The 16,506-nt window shown below is 40.5% G+C and overlaps 1 protein-coding gene across 1 annotated transcript; it reads left to right on the top strand.

Moving 5' to 3' along the window:
- The first annotated feature begins 5,199 nt into the window (after positions 1-5,199).
- On the top strand, positions 5,200-5,858 carry LOC148878237 (protein expression protein). Its single transcript, XM_088951397.1, has one exon. It carries the CDS (start codon positions 5,308-5,310, stop codon positions 5,635-5,637), a length of 330 nt encoding a protein of 109 aa, XP_088807523.1. The 5' UTR covers positions 5,200-5,307; the 3' UTR covers positions 5,638-5,858.
- The last annotated feature ends 10,648 nt before the right edge of the window (positions 5,859-16,506 follow it).

Genomic DNA, 16,506 nt, shown 5'->3' with positions numbered 1-16,506 from the left:
TAGTCTATCCCTTCAACCTGTTTGTTTCCGAATATCACCAAATGCGCCTTGTACCGTTCTATTGTGCCATCTGAGTTGTACTTTATCTTGTAGACCCATTTACTTCCGAGAGCCTTTTTCCCTGATGGCAAGTCCTTCACTGTCCAGATTCTATTGTTTTCTCAAGCTTCAATTTCCTTTCTCACTGCCTCTCTCCAACGAGAGTCCTTAACAGCCTTTGAATAATACTGTAGCTCATGACTAGTTGTGACAACTGCTAAGAAAGAGCGATATTGCAAAGAAAATTTATCACAATTCACATAATGTGTTATAAGATAGGGAGTACCTGAGGAGTGAGATTGGCGAGATGAACTGGCAGAAGGGCTCAGACTTTGGTTGGAACACCATGTTGTGTGTATGACGTAATCCTTGAGACGAGTGGAAGAATGCTTCACTCTATGACCTCGTCCAAGTTGCTCATTCCCTGCATTCGTTTCTACCATAGAACCCCTCCTTACATCATGCTCCACTTCATTATTTTCGCACCTATCGCCTAGCTCTGCCGGTCTTACATCCATGACCTCACGAGTACTATCACCCCTTCCTCTTTTACTTGCACTATCTTTCTCGTCATACACTTCAGTCTCCACCTAGTTATAATCAAGATCACCATCATTGTGTTCGATTTGTTTTTCTTCAACAGGATACGGAAACTCAGTTTCTAAAAACACCACACCCCTAGAAACAAAGTATTCATTTTTCTCCAAGTCATAAACTCTCCACCCCTTCTTGCCAAAGGGGTATCCCATAAAGACACGTCTGGCTCTACTGGCAAACTTATCCTTGGTACGATTTAAGCTTCGCGTATAACACAAACACCTAGACGTTCGTATATGTTTGTAGCTAGGTTTCTGCCCATACAACATCTCATACGGTGATTTTCCCAAAAGAAGAGTGGAGGGGGTCCTGTTGATCAAATAACCAGCCGTCATAACACACTCTCCCCAAAACTCAATAGGGAGATTAGCCTGAAATCTAAGGGCTCTGGCAACATTCAGTATGTGTCTATGCTTTCTCTCGACATGTCCATTCTATTGCGGTGTTTCAACACATGAGGATTGATGTATTATACCTTGCTCAAAAAAATATTCCTTCAAGCAAGTAAATTCAGTACCATTGTCACTTCTAACTATCTTTACCAATTTATCATATTGGCGTTTAACCATAGTGAAGAAGTTCCGCAATGTTTTGCCCACTTCACTCTTGTCATTAAGTAAGAAAAACCAAACGGCTCTTGAGAAGTCATCAACAATAGTCAAAAAATACGTGGCACCACAAGATGCACGTATAGAGTACGGACCCCATAAATCACAATGAATCAAATCGAAAATTCCTTTAGCATTATTTTCACTAGAATCGAACGTACCTCTTGTCTGTTTGGCTTTTGAACAAACACCACAAATCCTATTTCCACTACCGCATCTAATGTTCAAATCAGGAAGAAATTTAATTACTTTCTCGGAGGGATGACCCATTCTCTTGTGCCATAACTCGTATGAAGCTTCAACCTTTGCCTTGTGAACCTTGCTTGAGTACACACCTTTGAAGTAGTAGAGCCCTTCGTGTAGTTCACCTGCACCAATCACCATCCTCGAAGTGCGGTCCTGTATAACACAAAACTTATCAGTGATTTGGATATTACAATTTGACTCCTCTAATAATTGCGACACAGATATCAGGTTACAATTCAAACGAGGAACATAAAGCACATTAATAAGCTTCATGTGTTTATTTAAAGTGATTGTCCCTTTCTTTATTGCCATGACATGCTTTCCATCGGGCAATCCAACCTGACAACCAGTTACGGTCTCGGTATCATGTAAGTGACTCAAGTTCCCGATCATATGGTGTGAAGTTCCTGTATCAACTATCCAATTCATACCTATCAACTTCTCATTTGTGCTGGGTTTGCAAGAATTCAAGAGATTAAGAAAAGTGGACCACTGTTCATTAGTCAATCCACCGAATGCTGCACGATCTCCCTCTGTCGCGTGGATTGGTTCAGAAGTTTGTCCTACCGTTTGTGCAGCATTTTCTCTCTGTACGCCTCCACATCCACGACCAGTTTTGCCTTGTGTTCCTCTGCCTCGTGCTTTCCCACTTCCAGTAGATCTCAGTCGGTCTCCCCACCAGTCCGGGTAGCCGATGAGTTGAAAGCAACTCTCGGCCTCATGTCCTGTTCGTCCGCAGTTCGTGCACACTCTAGATTTTTCTTTTGTGTCATGTCCCGTTCTTTTTGTTCCACCTTGTGCCTACACAGCAAAGCTCATCGCCTCCCTTATTTCTTCTTTGCCGCGGGTCATGGTTCCCAGGCGCTCCTCTTGTATCACCATGGCATAGGCTTTGTTCAAGTTTGGTAGCGGATCGGTGCCCAAAATATTGGAATGCATTGTTCCATATACTGCGTCCTCCAAGCCCATAAAAAACTGATGGACTCTTTCTTCTTCTCGTCTCATCTCCAGCTTCGCAGCGATGTTGCAATTGCAGCCTGCACAGACACATGTCGGAATTTGTTTGTAATTAGCAAGCTCTTCCCATATTTGTTTCAGTTTGCCATAATATGTCAAGATTGGGAGACCGACTTATTTGTTGTTCGTGAGGTCTACCTTGAGTTGTTGAATTCTTGGCCCATTGCCTACTGAAAACCGTTCTTTGATGTCATCCCACAGGTCCTTCACAGCCTCCATATACGTGATTGTAGAACACAGGTTTGGTTCTATCGTGTTGAGGATCCATGAAACCAACATCAAGTATACAGTCCACCAATCTTCCAATTCCGGTGAATCATCTGCGGGTTGAGATATAGTCCCATTGAGAAATCCGATCTTCTTCTTGGCTCAGAGTGCCATCTGCATTGCTCGAGCCCATTCTTCGTAATTTTCTCCTTTCAATTGAACTTGGGTAATTATATTACCCGGGTTGTCGTTGGCAGTCAAGTAGTACGGTGAGACTACCTTTCTGCTTTTTCCCTCACCTTCATTCTTCTTCTCTCTTCCATCCGCCATTATCGATCAACTAAAGCAAAGTTTCTCAGCTTTCTTCTTGGTTTCAGCAAAGAACAGATACGAGCTTTGACAAACGGAAGTAAAGAGAGCTCTACGAAATGCTCAGAGATCTGCTCCATGAACAAGGATCATGAATGATCGAAGATTGCAGACTGAGAAGGTTGTGCGAAGGTTGAAGGCTCATGGCTCTGATACCATGAAAAAACTTCAGGTTGAAGGAGAAAGATTTTCTTTTATATCTCTTTCAGCCAACGATTACAATATATATATATATAGAGAGAGAGAGAGAGAGAGAGAGAGTCAGAGTTAGCTCCCTTGCGAGGCTATCGACTAACCATTAAGAAGAAAATTACGGACTAAACCGAACCCAAAAACAAATAAAATACATACAAAATAAGGCTCAGGCTTATACACGAGATAAGTCTTATACACGATATAAGGCTCTCAATATTCTGTTATCTGACTTAACGGTAAAAAGGGGTTTTTATCTCATGGTCATAGCATAGAAGGTTTTTGTCGCAAAAAAAAAGTAGGTTTTTGTTACAGACCCGTACAGGGGGGTCTTTGTAATATTACTCAAAACAACCGTCTGCCTTTACATGTATTACGTTACGTACTTTGCATTTCCACATCAAAAGAAAAGTATGGATATGGAATCAAATTGGACCTAACTAAATTGGGCCGTTCACACCCCTTTTATGATATATGGATCTCAACCAATTGTGGTGAGATTTAAATATTAATTGACATGTATGGACATCTTTACATGTTCGTACTTCCAATCATGACATTGAGACATGGCCCCACATTGGAGGATCCGGGAACGTCAATATTCAATCTTAATTAATAAACTATTATTGGTTTCTATTGGCAGTGGTTTTATGCGAAAAGCCGAAGACAAGTTAAGAAAACCCGATGCCCTGATCTGATGATGATTTTTTTTTTCTTTTTCTAATTTATTTATTTTTATTTATTCTCATTGTTGTTCAATCAATCCTTCAACTTGTTGGTATAGCATGTTAATACAAAAAAATAAATAAATAAATAAATATCATCGAATAAACTAGAAAGAAAGACACTCAGTTTGCTTAAAATCCCAGCTTCTTTGTTTATTATTCTGTTTGTTTTAATTAGTTGGTCTGCCAAACTCTATACTTCTCAGTTCTCTCTCTCAGACCGATGATGATGAGATGATCAAATACCTACGAAACAAAATGAAATAGAATAGATGGCCCCACCTTTTCATTTGGTGGTCCCTTGTCCCTTGTCCCTTGATATGGAGACGAGTGTGTTTTGGATCTAAACACTGGGCTCTACATCCACGTGATATGCCCTCACGGTGTTCAGGGACACGTGCATATAAAATAAACAACTCGTCGTATGGCTGGCTGCCAGCTGGCTAACATTCCTAGCTGGATTGGAATAAACTGAGAGAGTGGCGCTGGTGCGTGATAATCAATCAATGATTATCCACCCCCACTATAGCTAATGTACGCCTGAAAAAGTTTACACACCATCAGGGGAAAAAAAAGAAAGATTCCCTTTCATATAACCCCGTTCACACAGGACTTTTCTGCTCAAATATTCCATCCCGAACCCCGTTCACATTGTCCCGTGCTTTCTTGTTTATCTTTCCTAGGAAAACCCCAAAACTCGGCTCGAAGTCGTTTGTTACCCGGCGCGAGTGCGACTCGATATGGATGATGATGATGATGGTGATAGGGCCCATCATTTTAATGTGGGCCAACGATGATAGATTGGTTGGAGCATTTTTTTTTAGAGGTTTATCCCGTTTTTTTTTTATTATCATTATTATACTACTAAAGTAAACTGAGCCACCACTCTACCGACATGACACAGGCTTCAGCCATGACGCCAGAAAGAGCTGAACTGGAAGAGGTGCTGATGAGGTCAGCACCCTCGTATGCCAGGTAGGACAGCATATCATGTCCTACGTGGCATTAGAGGGATAGCTTTTTACGTCTTTTGACGCCGTCTGCCCCTCTTTGGCTCTTTCCTTGCTTTTTTTTTTTTGGTTTGGTAAAGCCTGGGGCCCCCTTTCTTCTCTCGTCTCTAACCACCAACACGACGCACACAAACACCCCATTTCCAAGAAGGAAAGAGCTTTATCCCACCACCATACCATTCTCTCAGCTATAAATAAGGCCAGTGTTTGAGTTTCTTAAAATCTTACTTTTCATCATCTTATGATCTGATAGAGTATAAAATACCAAAAGGAGAAAAAAACAGAATCAACAAGAGAATGGGAAATTGTATGAGGCATCAATCACCGACGACATGGGCCGGCGACGATTGGGAGTCTCCGGCATCCGACGAATATGGCGTGTTGTACGACAATAAATCAGGGAAGACGCCGGCGGATGCAGGGGAGAAGAGAATTCTTGCTTCTTCGACGGAGGTAAAGATCAAGATCAGCAAGAAGCAACTGGAGGAATTGCTAGGAAGAGTCGATGTACAGGGGCTGTCGATAGAGCAAGTTCTGGCTCAGTTAATGAAAGTTAGCAATCAGTATCAAACACAGGAGCATCGAGCTTGGAGACCCTCCCTACAAAGTATCCCGGAAAGCGTGTGAGTGAATTGGAATTGAGTTTGTGTGTTGCTAACGCCACGACAGACAAACGATGAGGGAAGGGTCCATCTCCTCTCCATTATTTCTCTGTTGTATGTTGAGCTTTAGAAGAGAGAAATAGCGTGGCAAAAGGCTTCTTTTGGAGCTCATTGTATACAGAGATAGAAAAGTAGGTTCTTGTTGTAAATTTTAGGGTCCTTATGTGAAAAAGATAACTTCTCTCACCCTGTCTCCACTCTTCTTCTTCTTCTTTTTCTTTTGATTTTCCTTCTTTTTGATGGGTTACATATTGCAATTTGAGGTGGATCAACTGTGTGATCTCATCTCCCAGGCGGGAGTTATGGCTGGTTCTAGTCTCCGGAGTACATACAAGATTTTTTTTTTTTTTTTTATTGTAAAAATCTAAAACTCCCCTTCACTTTTACCCATTTCTCTTAGATTTATCTCCCGTATGTGTATTTGTAGGGTTAAATTCATTGGAGATATTCCCAATGTGTGACTGGATTTCCATTTTTATATCTAGAATGTGTGCAGAAACTTTGGTTGAAGAAAATCCCCTCTTTACTTTTACCCATTATTTTTCTTAAAAACCTTTAGAGTCCTCAAGAAATTTTGTTTATCTCAAATTTACTTTACATCAGGGCGCCAGGGCATTAATTATTTTTAATGACCAGGCAAAAGAAGAAATGTATTTTTTGTTGTTTATCTATTTTCACTTTTAATTATTTTTAATGACCAAACTATCCTTAAATGACCATTTAAAAGTGAAAATAGATAAACAACAAAAAATACGTTTCTTCTTTTGCCCTCATCCAAAGGTCTAAAGCCCATTTAGATGAAAAGATGAATCCCCAAATTTCACATGAAGGGATAGTATAATAAAAACCTGTTTGGTTCGCAGGAATAGGGGTTTAGAATTGGAATCAGAATGGATAAATTCCATTCAAATTATAATAACAATCTGTTTGGTTTGCAGAAATAGTCGAATAAGGGTCTAGAATTAGAATCTGAATAGGCCATTCCATTCCCGGTGAAATGGCATTCCCCATTTGAGGGAAAGGGAATGGCCATTTCCCCCCTCTCTTGCGAATGAAATATCTTTCACTTTATTCTAATTCTTGTTTGAATTAAATGGAGAGATAATAGTAAATTTTGGACAAGAGCTCCTTAGATGTTTTGAAAAAGTCAGGATAAGTTTACGAGGAATGGGAAAAACCGAACAAGTTTGTGAGAATTTTAAATAATCGATAGGCATGCATATCCTAAGCAACATCCTTAGGGAAAATGAAAAGGTTAAGTGTCGAAATGAGTTAGAATTCATGTGTTAGCACGTTTCCTTGTTTCAAAAACGTGACAGAAATCAAGGTTGTATTTGACTAACCAGACTACTGAAATGAAAATAAGCTCCGTTTCCAAATTCCCCACCCATACAAGAAGTACGGAATTCAAATGACTAGTACTTAGGAATACTGTGAAAGTTCTCAAAAGACAAGGATAAGGATTAATTAAGATACATATATCAGCTGGATATTGGATGGGCTCCGCCACAAAACTGGACTCAACCCCAGAGGAATCAGCACCAGAGAATTGGATGCGGAATTGATCATAATAAATCCGGTTCAAAGTTCAAACATTGCATTGATAAAAAATTCCAAGTACATCCGTAGGATGAATGATCGATGAGAATGACTGGCGATGGTCCCTACCACTGTCTGTAATGTTTTTTCAGCCTTTGATTTCGGGCTGCTGGTACGACGATTACCACATTAGTCCCAATAGTCTTTCACCTGATCAGGAAAGAGCCAAACTATGTTGATCGAACAGAATAAAAGCGTAGCTGGTAGCTGTAACCAAACAAACCATGATGCAGTGTCTCCACGACGAAGACACACTCAGTGCTCGGACGACGACTGCTTGGCCAATGTCGCAGAAGTGCAAGAATCTATCGTCCGTTGACACCGTTCACACCTCCTGACCTGAGTGCCCCATAGCCAAGGGAGAGTTCACTTAATTGGGTCGATAATCAAGCTTATCAGGCGGCCGGGGATTAAAGGATTAATCGTACTGAAATTCATTCCTTACATGCATGGTCGTACTCGTCGGAGGAACAAAGCTATAGCTGCAGTGCTGCACCATGTACGTGGAATTAGAGAGTTGAGAGTTCCTTACATGAACTTGACGCAATCTACACATCCAAGTCGTATGATTGGGATATCTGCTAAGAAAAAAAAAAAAAATTAATTAGCACATGACTTGGGAGATGTTTTCTTCCTGCTTTGTTATATATCTCATTTGACTCAAAAGCTGAAGTGAGACCGGTTCCTATGATTTAAATCATGCCATCAATTTCTTTCTCTCTAACTCCTAACTCCTTAATAAAAATTTCAAATGTTTTTGTCATTTCTAGTGTTTTGTGTAATTAGCACATGACTTGGTCCAGTCATTAACTGCTTCCCAACAGTAAGTGCTGACTTGATCATATTCGGTTTTTTTTTTCTTTTAGACAATCCACATATCATTCAGGCTATCAGTATTAGGATTATTATAAAATTGGTTAGTGGTGTAAATTTCTTAAATTAACCTGTTAAATTGACTAATTTTGGGTTCAATTAACCCTACCTACAAATGGTTCCAATAAGCTGATACAATAAGAGAAAGTACGACCAAAATGGTTTATCATGTACATCAGTACATAGACACTTGTTTGAAAAGTGATGCATGGGTTATAAGTTGAATGGGCTCATCAAAAAGCTAAGGGACTATTGAAAAGGGCTTGGGGTGAAAATAATAAGAATGGTAAATCCCATGATTATTAACATTAATGGATCGGACATAATAGAATGGCGAAATAAGATTCATATAAACAACCCCCATATAGGTGGGACAAGACTTGGATGATTATAACAATGATTTAATCCAACCTGATTTAACTGCCACCGTCATATAGTTAGGATCAACCTCCCCAACTGGTTCTATTAGAGGTGGATAAATTTTTAAACTAAGCTGTGTTAATTTGACCATCTTGGATACAGCTAACCCCATCTGCCATAAGAAAAAAATGAGAGAAAATAGATCAAGATGGTTTTGTTACATGCATAAAAATCATATTATTATGAATTGAAAAAATTAGAAGAGCCCTGGGAAAATTAAAAATGACTTTGCCTACTTTAATATTAATGAATATGGGTAGTAAATAAAACAGAATAATCAAAGTTAGGATCAGTGGATCAACCTCTCAAACCGGTTCTACTCGAGGTATATGCATCTTCAAAAAATTGACCCGTTGGCCGTTGCCACATTCTGGGGTCACTATAATCTAAGAAAGCATTCTAAGTCGGGTGGCTAAATTTGATTGTAAGTCTCTTTATTTGATTAATTGTGGAATAATAAGATTGTAAGTCTCTTTATTTGTCCTCTTGCGCTCTGCAAAACAAAGTTATTTTCCTTATAGATATTAAGTCCCTTTAGAGCTTGGATAGATAGGCAAAGATCAAGTGGTAGACCGTCAAAAGGCTTGACGGGTCCGCCTTGGAATTGGTTTGCTTATTTGGTCAATCATTCTAACCCACGCTTTTTCCTGAGTCACTATCGGTTTGTGTTGAATTAAATATAATAAGCAAACTAACTCATAACTCAGTCATCCTCGGTCACTGTGTAGCTTAATTTGTCATTACATGAAGATTGTTTGGTACATTGTTGACTCCTAATGCAGTTTGAGTTAGGGCATGAATGCAGTTTGAGCCACGTATATATATATATATATATATGCAATCTAATTTATTTATTTATAGTCAATGAAAAATAGAAGACTCTGGATATGCTGTCAACGTACAAATTAATATTCATGAAGACAGACCGTATTTACCAGTAAGGATGATCAAATTTGGCTGACTAGCTGAGTCCTAGCTGGCATGGAAATTTTTGGATCTGGATACAAGATTTTCATCGCGGCCCTGCTCGGCCCAGACCAGCATCAATCAGCACACATAATCATAATAATGCAAGTTAAAATCCAGAAGGAATGAGAGATCCATCATATGGATGGCCGAACCCTACAGGTAGGTTAGGCAAAATTTTTAAAATTTCCTCTCCCCTCATCTAGAAATCGCATTCCTTATTTTAGAAAATTTGCATTTTCAATGATCAATTTTGAACTCTAAATCGAACCTGATCTAAAAATAGAAGCAGGAAAGGGAAATACCTGATACGGAGAAACAATACCAATGGAGGTGTTCACGCCCAAGGTAGGAACCAAAGACTACTCCCACTGAAGATGGCGCAGTGTAGGATGGAGCAGAATCAACAGTGTTCTTTCAAAAAACCAGATCCTTCGCAAGAATCAGCTGAACGACACATGAGTACGACTTCCAATCAGCCCTTTCACAAAGGGCTGATATTAAGATCCAATCTTGATCACTCCTACTGTCGTGAAGATGCATTGGCAATGGCGACGACGACCGGGAGAAATCAGTGCAATCTTACTAGAAGTTGTTTTCTCTCTTCTGTAATCTCTTCTTTGTAGGTGAGAAATTGATCTTCTTAAAGGTTGCCGCCCCTTCCTCCTTTTATAACCTTAAAGGGATCATCTCCTAATCCTATTAGGAGTTGCTGATCCAAATCATATTTGGATCTGAATTCCCTTTAAGTGATAAGGATAGACCCTTATCTTATCTACAGATTAGACCAGCCATCTCCTAATCTCATTAGGAGGTTTCCAGATCTGAATACAGATTCAGATCTAGACTCTATGAGTGGATAGGGTAAGACCTTATCCTATCTGTTAATTTAATTTCAGATCCACCCCTTATTTAACTGATCAAATCAGCCTAGTTCGAAATGGGCTTTAGGCCCAATAAGTATATGTGCTCACTTAGCCTTCCAAACTGCTACCCAATTGGGCTTCATTGTATGGCATGGGACCCAAGCATTGATCTACACATCAGCCACAAGGTTTTGGCCCAGCCTTTGTTACAAGGCCTAGCCGAATTCACTAGAAAGCCCAATGAACCCCTTGAGCACATTACATAGACTCTTGGGCCCAACACTTATACTAAGTGGTTCCTGGGCCAAGCCACCTTGTAACACCCAGGGATTGTGGGCAAATGCAAGATTAGACTATCAGGTATTATTACTTTCAATGGTCTTACACTTAACCTCTCAGCCCATAATGATCAAACACTGCCCGACAAGAGAGGACCTCTCCCTCGGCTATAAGGAACAGTGTTGCACTCTCTACTCACATAGATATCGAGAATTAAAACCTTTTGCAAACAATTTGAAACCGTAATATATATATATAATATTTTGCAAAACAATTTTCAATGATTGAAATCGGTTGCCGGCAGTCTTGGTTTCCATCAGAGAGAGTGCATCCCCGATCATTACCTTTGTCCAACAAAGGGGTTGATCTTGTCACTATGATCACCCACTCAGATGAATTCTCAGACTGTCCCAAGATACCCATGTTTTGATCCCCTCTAACGATCTCACTGATTGGCATATCAAAGACAACCCAATCCGACACCTAGTGCAATATCATAATTGAGTATAGGGGTCAGGTGTAACTTTCCAGTTTTTCCCATTAATCTCCAAGGTCCAGGGCAATACTAGAAATCTGGTTCGGTTCAGGGTTTCAAGTAAACTTACACTGCATGTACCTTGGGTATAACCCTGGTAGCTGAGACAGGCCACCCCAACACTTGGCAGCACATCAGTGTCAGCCTTAGCAGGATAAATCTCGTCTGACTTATCCAACGGCTGTGAACATTCTAAACTAACACGAGTCTCATTATGTGTCTAGTTTAAGGGTATTACACAGAAACACACCATTATAACATGAATCAAATATGTACTTTATTCATTTACAATAAATGTCATAAGTACATCAATCTGATTGGAGCTAAGGGCATACAACTGTCTAACAACTCCCACTTGCACTTAGGTCCAATCTGGTACAAGCTGGAGTCCTAGACTTTCCACGTGTTTCTCAAACACTTTCTGTGTCAGTGGCTTAGTCAATGGGTCTGCCACATTCTCCACTAATGCTACTTCTTAACATCAATCTCCCGTAGATCCAGTGTTGTCACACAACAGTGGAATGGGTGATGTGTAGAATTCCAAATTCCAAAATGAACACCTTCATTCATAAGGCAACCTCGCTTATGGCAACGTGTTTGGCTTTGGTTGTGGAGTCTGCCATGGACCCCTGTTTGCTGATTTTCTAGCAAACAACACACGAACCTATTGTGAAAACATACCCAGATGTAGACTTTCTATCATTTGGATCCGATTGGAAATCGGCATCAGTATACCCCTGGATTTGTAGTGAGTTACCATCGAATAACAGACAAAATTCTTTTGTCCTTTGAAGGTACTTAAGTATATTTTTCATAGCGGTCCAGTTCTCCTACCCTGGGTTAGCCTGGAATCTATTTACCACACTCGCTGCCTAAGCAATGTCAGGACGAGCGTGCAACATGGCATACATGATGCTCCCTACGGCTGAGGCATAGGGAACGTCCTTCATGCCCTCAATCTCCTCAGAAGTCTTGGGAGACATCTTATTGGAAAGAGTAACTCCGTGCCTAAAATGAACGTTTCCCTTCTTGGAGTTCTCCATGCTGTACCTTTTGACAAATTTGTCAATATAAGCAGATTGGGATAATCCTATTATCCGCTTCGATCTATCTCTATAGAGTTGAAGACCTAGTATATAAGACGCTTCTCCAAGATCTTTCATGGAGAATTGCTGTGAAAGCCATACTTTGACTGAAGTCAATATTCCTACATCATTCCCAATGAGTAGGATATCATCCACATACAGAACCAAGAATGTAACCTTATCCCCATTGGACTTCCTACATACATAGGGCTCATCCGGGTTCTGCTCAAAATCAAACGTTTTGACGGTAGAGTCAAACTGGATGTTCCAACTCCTAGAAGCTTGCTTAAGTCCATATATGGATCTATTTAACTTACATACCATGTGTTCCTGACCCGCAGCTATGAAACCTTGCGGTTGCTGCATATAGATATCTTTAATAAGATCTCCATTCAGGAATGCAGTTTTGACATCCATTTGCCAAATCTCGTAGTCATGGTATGTTGCTACAGCTAGCAGGATCCAAATGGATTTAAGCATGGCCACGGGAGAAAATGTTTCCTCATAATCGATGCCCTCTTTCTGAGTAAACCCTTTTGCCACCAGAAAAGCTTTGTAGATCTCAACCTTACCACCAGGGCCCTTCTTCCTCTTATAGATCCATTTGCAACCAATTGCTTTTACCCCGGGGGGCAGATCTACTAGAGTCTAGACTCCATTGGTCTCCATTAAGTCCATCTCAGCTCTCATGGCATCTACCCACTTCAAGGAATCTATATCCAACATACCTTCCGCATAAGTCACGGGATCCTCCTCACTAGTCAAGGCTTCCGATAGGTAACTATCCTGATCATAGCCAAAACGGACTGGTGGCCTGGATACCCGGGTAGATCTTCTAGGTTGGTCAATACCTGGAACCTGCGAGACACCTCCCACTGACCCTGAGCTCTCATCATCAAGAACAACTTCTTGGCGATGATTGTTTAAGATATAATCACTTTCCAAGAATTGTGAATTTCGATTACAGAACACATTCTGCTCACTTGGGTCATAGAAGAGGTAACCCACAGAGCCTTTTGGGTAGCCTACAAATAAGCAACGATTGGTCTTGGATTCCAACTTGTCTGCACTCGTTCTTTTAATGTGCGCAGGACAACCCCAAATTTTCAAGTGTCTGACACTTGGTTTCTTTCTGGTTCAAAGTTCGTATGGAGCGTTTGGAACCGATTTGGTTAGAACCCGATTCAGCACGCATATCATAGTCTCTAATGCGTATGCCTAAAAGGATGTGAGTAACTTTGAGTGTATGAGAAGTGACCAGACCATATCCAATAAGGTCATATTCCTCCTCTCTGAAACACGGCTAAGCTACGGTGTAGCAGGAAGAGCGAATTGTGATACTATCCCGTTGACCTTCAAGTAGTCCTTGAATTCGTCAGAGAGATATTCGCCTCCTCGATCTGATCGAAGGGCCTTAATTTCTCTCCCTAACTGTTTCTCGACCTCTTTTCTGAACTCTTTGAACTTTTCAAAGGATTCGGACTTGTGTCTCATTAGGTACACGTAACCATACCGAGAATAGTCATCGGTAAATGTGATGAAATACACATGCTAGTTACGAGTCCTAACACTCAGGGGACCACATACATCACTATGTATAAGGTCAAGCGTGCCTGTACATCTTTCAAGCTTACCGTTAAATGGTCGTTTTGTCATCTTACCTTGAAGGCAAGGCTCACAAGTGGGAAGATCTTCTATAGTTAGAAAATCCAAAGGACCATCCTTTACCAGCCTTGTGATACGGTCAACACCGATATGGCCAAGTCGGTAATGCCATAGACATCTAGGATTAACTGTATCACAAATTCTTTTTTTTGGGATATCAGCCGACATAGTTTCGGCTATGCTAGTTTCTAGAGAAGGATGTAGAACATAGAGACCGTTCTCCAGTTCCCCGTGTGCGATGAATATGTTATTTCTTTTAATAGTAATCGTATTACTAAAGAAGACAGAATAACCATTCGCACACAGTTTTGAGATAGAAATCAAATTTCTTAAATTCTGCACATAAAGACAATCCTTAAGTACAATTATTCATTCTCTAAAAATTAATTCTATGGTTCCTATGGCCACAATTGCAACACTTGCAGAAGTTCCCAAGTAAAGCATTATTTCTCCTTCACTCAGCCTTCTACTTAACTTGAACCCCTACAGTGAGTTACACGCATGAGTTAAAGCCTTGGAGTCAATACACCAGGACGTAAAATCTACCAACAAATTGGTATATGACACAAGATTCGAGATTATCTTTATTGGATTCCAAGTATTGAGGATAATTCCTCTTCTAGTGGCTGGTCTGCTTGTAATAGTGACAGGCATCTAATGCCTTGTCTTTCCTCTACTTCTTGGGTTTGGTGGCCTTCTCTTTGTCCTCCTCTTCTTGCCCGATTTGCATGATTCAACAAGCATGGCAATGAGCTCATTCTTCTTAATCAATTCTTCGGCCCTCTACAACATATTGATGAGTTGCTACAAACTGACATTCAGCTTGTTCATGTTGTAATTCATAATGAATGGATTGAAGGATGGAGGCAAAGAGTTGAGAATAACATCTATCTGGGTTATCAGATCCAGTCCGGATCCAAGAGCCTCCGGTTTGTTAATATAACCCATCATCTGAAGACAATGGTCGTGAACTTGTTGGCCCTTGGACATTTGCGCGGTTATGAACTGCTTCAAGACCTTCTGCCGAGTAGAACGGTTCTGCTCTTCATACATTGTCTTGAGACTGTCCAATATGTCATTAGCAAGTTCGATCTGATCGAACTGCCTCTGTATTGGATTATCCAACGAGGCAATGATGTAGCAGCGGACCAGGGAGTTTTTCTCCTCCCATTCTTGGTATTCTCTTCTCCGGACCTTAGAAGCCCTATCTCCCGGACGATTTGGGGCAGGATTCTTAACCACCTTATCCAGTTTTTCAGAGGTCAAGACCAGCATAAGGTTACGGTACCAGTCGGCATAGTTTGGTCCCTTAAGCTTGTTGTCGTCAAGAAGCTTTGCAAATTATTTGTTTGCCATTTTCTGATAAAAGAGCAAACATTAGTCCACAACCTAATTTGATTCATGTTCATTACATAGATATGGCTTTTAATCTATGTTCCATTCTCATTTGTTAATCTCTAAGATTTCCCTCCTATCTTAGTGACGGAGACAATGACTTGTCTCTAGAAATGTGGAAAATCACATAGGGTGCATGGAGCCAACTGTTTTAGCTGCATAACCCCACCATCTTTCTGCGAAGGATCATATCCACTTATCATATGAACTTTCCCTTTGGCCTCTGTCAGACAAGGTTCATAGCCATTTTAGGTTAAACCCTTCTGTCTAGTGAGTGCTCACCCATCATATTCATGAGCGCCAAGGTACCGTGAGAGAGTTCCCATTTTCTGGTGAAGCCCCTCCCACATCGGTCTATGACGCTCCTATTATCTTATGAAACACTCAAACAAATCCAACAGCAAATGGATAACCCATTTTCTAGTGTGTTTCCTCATTACTGAATGACCCATCTTCATGCTAATGATGGAAGTCCTTTAGAGAGTTCATCATATGAATCTCCCTATCACATGCACTCATATTGTTGGAGGGAACAACAATCACGCCCTAGCTTAATTTAGGTCAAACCAAAGTGGCTCCCACTGACTTTCATAAAGCTAGATTTAGATGAGCCCTAATCGGCTAGGGTTCCACACATATCCTCTTCAAGAGGTGTGGGGCCCACCACTGAGAGAGATCATCCAATGACTTTAGGGACACCATGGCAATGATGTTCATTCAGCCATGGTGTGCGCAAGAGCCACTGTCGAATTTGCATGGGCCAAGTACTTATGGCCCATGAACGTTGCACATTACACATCCATACATCACATGCAGGGATAAATTGATCCAATTAATTAAATATCCGTAAAGCCCATAATTAAAGCACATTTTAATCCATAACATTAACAATTAACATTATCTAGGTATATGGGCCGAATTAGGGTTAAGCAATTCAGCCCATATAGCTTTTCCTACAAAAGTGGACTTTTAGCAGTTTTAACAATTTAAAATTGGGCCTTACAGGTTGCACCAAATTAAACTCTTAATTAATTATCAATCCTTTGGCTCATTAATGGGAAATTAGGGCTGATAATCAGCTTTGATCGAACCCTAGATTCGGTCCAACCAGTTTGGACTAATCTGGTTCGAATGGATCCAGGGTTTGATCT

The sequence above is a fragment of the Nelumbo lutea genome, chromosome 1, assembly GCF_056320005.1.
Source record: "Nelumbo lutea isolate HS-2025 chromosome 1, American lotus-T2T, whole genome shotgun sequence".
Classification (NCBI taxonomy): Eukaryota; Viridiplantae; Streptophyta; class Magnoliopsida; order Proteales; family Nelumbonaceae; genus Nelumbo; species Nelumbo lutea.
Note: the sequence above shows the minus strand (reverse complement) of the source record. Positions and strands in the feature narration are given on the sequence as shown.

Bases quoted from the DNA above. Each gene is read 5' to 3' on its own strand.
- LOC148878237 (XM_088951397.1), top strand. From the start codon at position 5,308: ATGGGAAATTGTATGAGGCATCAATCACCGACGACATGGGCCGGCGAC.